The sequence below is a fragment of the Lactuca saligna genome, chromosome 9, assembly GCF_052625555.1.
Source record: "Lactuca saligna cultivar CGN05327 chromosome 9, ASM5262555v1, whole genome shotgun sequence".
Classification (NCBI taxonomy): Eukaryota; Viridiplantae; Streptophyta; class Magnoliopsida; order Asterales; family Asteraceae; genus Lactuca; species Lactuca saligna.
In genome coordinates this window covers 49,910,134-49,913,151 of record NC_136425.1, presented here as the reverse complement: position 1 = coordinate 49,913,151, position 3,018 = coordinate 49,910,134, and the positions used below count along the sequence as shown (strand labels likewise).

At 34.2% G+C, this 3,018-nt stretch overlaps 1 protein-coding gene across 1 annotated transcript; it reads right to left on the bottom strand.

The window, feature by feature from the left end:
• Positions 1–1,106: 1,106 nt before the first annotated feature.
• On the bottom strand, positions 1,107–2,686 carry LOC145018743 (uncharacterized). Its single transcript, XM_078976595.1, has 3 exons — positions 2,295–2,686; positions 1,594–2,129; positions 1,107–1,499 (listed from the first exon to the last, which is right to left on the bottom strand). Exons 1-3 carry the CDS (start codon positions 2,547–2,549, stop codon positions 1,154–1,156), a joined length of 1,137 nt encoding a protein of 378 aa, XP_078832721.1. The 5' UTR covers positions 2,550–2,686; the 3' UTR covers positions 1,107–1,153.
• Between the last annotated feature and the right edge of the window lie 332 nt (positions 2,687–3,018).

Genomic DNA, 3,018 nt, shown 5'->3' with positions numbered 1-3,018 from the left:
AAAACAAAAAGGGAAAAAATGACATCCAATCAAAAATGAAAAATTGATTAGATTGATGTTAGGAGAGATAAAATTGATCAAGATGGGTACTTATAACATAACCCTTTTATGATTGTTTTAAGTTAAAAAGTTATTTTTGACGAAAGGCTGTTTTGATTTTGGCTTTTTACAAAAGAATATTTTAAAATTATTTGATTTATCTTTTAAAAAGTCAAAAAGCTAAAATCACAAAAATCACAAAAAAAAAAAAAAAAAAAAAAAAAAAAAAAAAATCATCAAAAAGTTGATCTAAAAAAACTTCTTAAAATGTCAAACATTTTTTTTGATTTTTAGGTTTTTGAAAAAGCCCAAAAATCATTTTCAAAAAGGAATCCCAAACATGTAATTTACTGTTTTTATTTTAATTAAATATCTACCATTTTCATTTATTTTTAATTAAAAAAATATTGTGTAGTGGTCATAGAATATACCAAACTCATGTGATGTTTATATAGCGGTGAGGTGACGTAGCATAACACATCACCACATTTATTATAGTGGTGGTTACCCGACCTATTGGCCTCTCGAAGTACTTGTTCAACAAATGCCATCTTTTCTTCCTTCACTATACCCACCAGACTTTATGCCTTTAAAGTTTTAGAAGAAAGATTCATTGGTCATCTATGCTAACATGAACTTTGTCTCTAACTAGTTAAATGTCTGGATTGCAATAAAAGGAAGAGCGGTAGAAAGCGAGGAAGAAATTACCAAATACATACATGTTTTATAGTAGTTTTTAACATTTCCTTATATTTTTTAATAGTATTTTTCATCACATCCAACTTGCACATACAAATTAATAATGTACGAAAAATAAACATTTTAAAATAGGTTTATCGGGCAACACTAGTTTTCTAATCGTGGTTGATCAAACATAACACATCCGTGGAACTTGGCTTACAAATTTGGAAAACCTTTCTAACATTTTAATAACATCTCGTCTTTCTTGAAGCGTTTTATGATCAACTTCATCAAACATGAATTCTCAAAGTAGTTAATCTTGAGATTGAAAAAAGTCAAACACAAACACAAGGCGACAAATTACACTGTAGTCATTTCCTGTGATGTGATTTGTGAAAGCAAATGGTTCATGAATTTGAGAGGCCAATTTATATCAACTTCTTAAAGCTGTTTGAACAGATAATATGAGCAGAAAGAATAGAGACATGTAAAACAGTAGAACATGAGATCTTCCAGCAAGCTTGCAATGGCTAACAATGGCAGAAGTAGCATTCTTATTCTTTCTAAAGGTTACAGCAACAAAAGCAGGGTTCTTCCCTGTATCCCATGACATGGCAGGAACAACTATCTCCCGGGTCCCATCTGGATGAATCCGATCTGAAAAACTTTGAGCATGTGCACTAAAAACCATCCTTGGCCTAAGAGCATGGAAGATATATTCAGTTGCATTTGGTGGAAGCATTTGTGATAATTCATATGGTCCAACCCCAATATGTTGGCTAAAAGAAAATATTAAAATCATGTTAGAATTTAGATGCAACATTATAACTTGTAACTACTAAAAGTCTAAAAGATCTTTGTATTTCTTTCTACCTTGTTTTTGATGATTCGGGTCTTGAGTTGTTGTTTTCTGTTTGATGCAATGGAAAGTGAAGCAAAAGTACAGGACCCGAACCGGAAGACATTGTGTTTTCTCTCCAATTAATGTCATACTTTGGAATCTTGATTCCGGAGGACTCATCAATCGTGGTTTCCGTTTCCATTTCTATGCGTTCTCTTTCCAGAGCCTTTTCAACACTGAAACGTAGGTCGCTGTTTCCACATAGCAATGCCACGGAGTTAAGCGAGACAAAATTAATATTACCGATTTCAAATGCACCACAACCACCGGAATCCAATCCTGGAAAATTTCTAGTTATTTTGTTGACAGATTTTTCTTTCAGGCCATTGCATTCTCCGATGTCTCTATCTCCAGGAACGACATGGTATGGTAGGTCAAGAAATGGACCCAACAAACTGTGAAATTCTTGTAGCACAAATGACCATTTGCTTGTACTTAACTTTGCTCCTTGTGCGGATACGTCTCCTAATACAATCAGCATATCAGGCTTCAGGAATTCAAATGATTTCTGGTTGAAATATCAACATGTGAGGGATCAGATTATGAATCTTTTATGTGAGAATTTGTAAGTCGAAATCACCATCATCGAATGTGCTACTTGCGCAATGCGATGTTGAGCATAATGATCATATAGGACCTAACAGTTAGTCAGACAATTTAACAAATTACGTACTCTGAAGAATCGAGAAAAGAAGAAGTCTTTCAAGTGTAGATCAAAGGATCCAGACGCTGTTTCATGTCCCGTCAAGAGCAAATCAGCGACCATCATAACCTTAAGATCATCTTCCACTCTTGTAAGGTCTCCCTGATCGATTTCTTGATTGTTGCCACTGTGAACAACGTTGCAGGAGGGGTTAGGGACCCAATTTTCGTAGAATATGTGGAGGAAGGTGAAGAAGAAGAGCAGTAGATGTTTCATAGTCAGCATCTAGGAGGAGATGATGGTGGTGGATGGAAGTGAAATCTAGGGTTTTGGATTTAGGCCGTGATTTCGCCATTCTTGGTCGCATCAGTAGCATCGGCTAGGGTCCAACTTTCGTCAACTACTCTCTTCAAGTGATGTCGTTTTGATAAGTGGAATTTTCTTAAATATGAATGTAGATCGATATATATACTAATACGGGTAATCTGCGAAAAAGTCCCAATATTTTAAGTCAATTTACGATTTAGTCCCAAATTAAATTTTGTTTACAAAAAAGGACAGATTACCGGCTAAAACTTCGGATTAACCCTTCGTGGCCGGTTTCACAGATTTAGCCGATATCTTGTCTTTTTTCGTTAATAAATCAAAAATTTAGGGCTTTTTCATTAATTAATCAAAATTTTAGGGCTTTTTCATTATTTATTACCAATAAACCAAAATATTTGGACTTTTCTGAAGATTACCTTTAAACTAA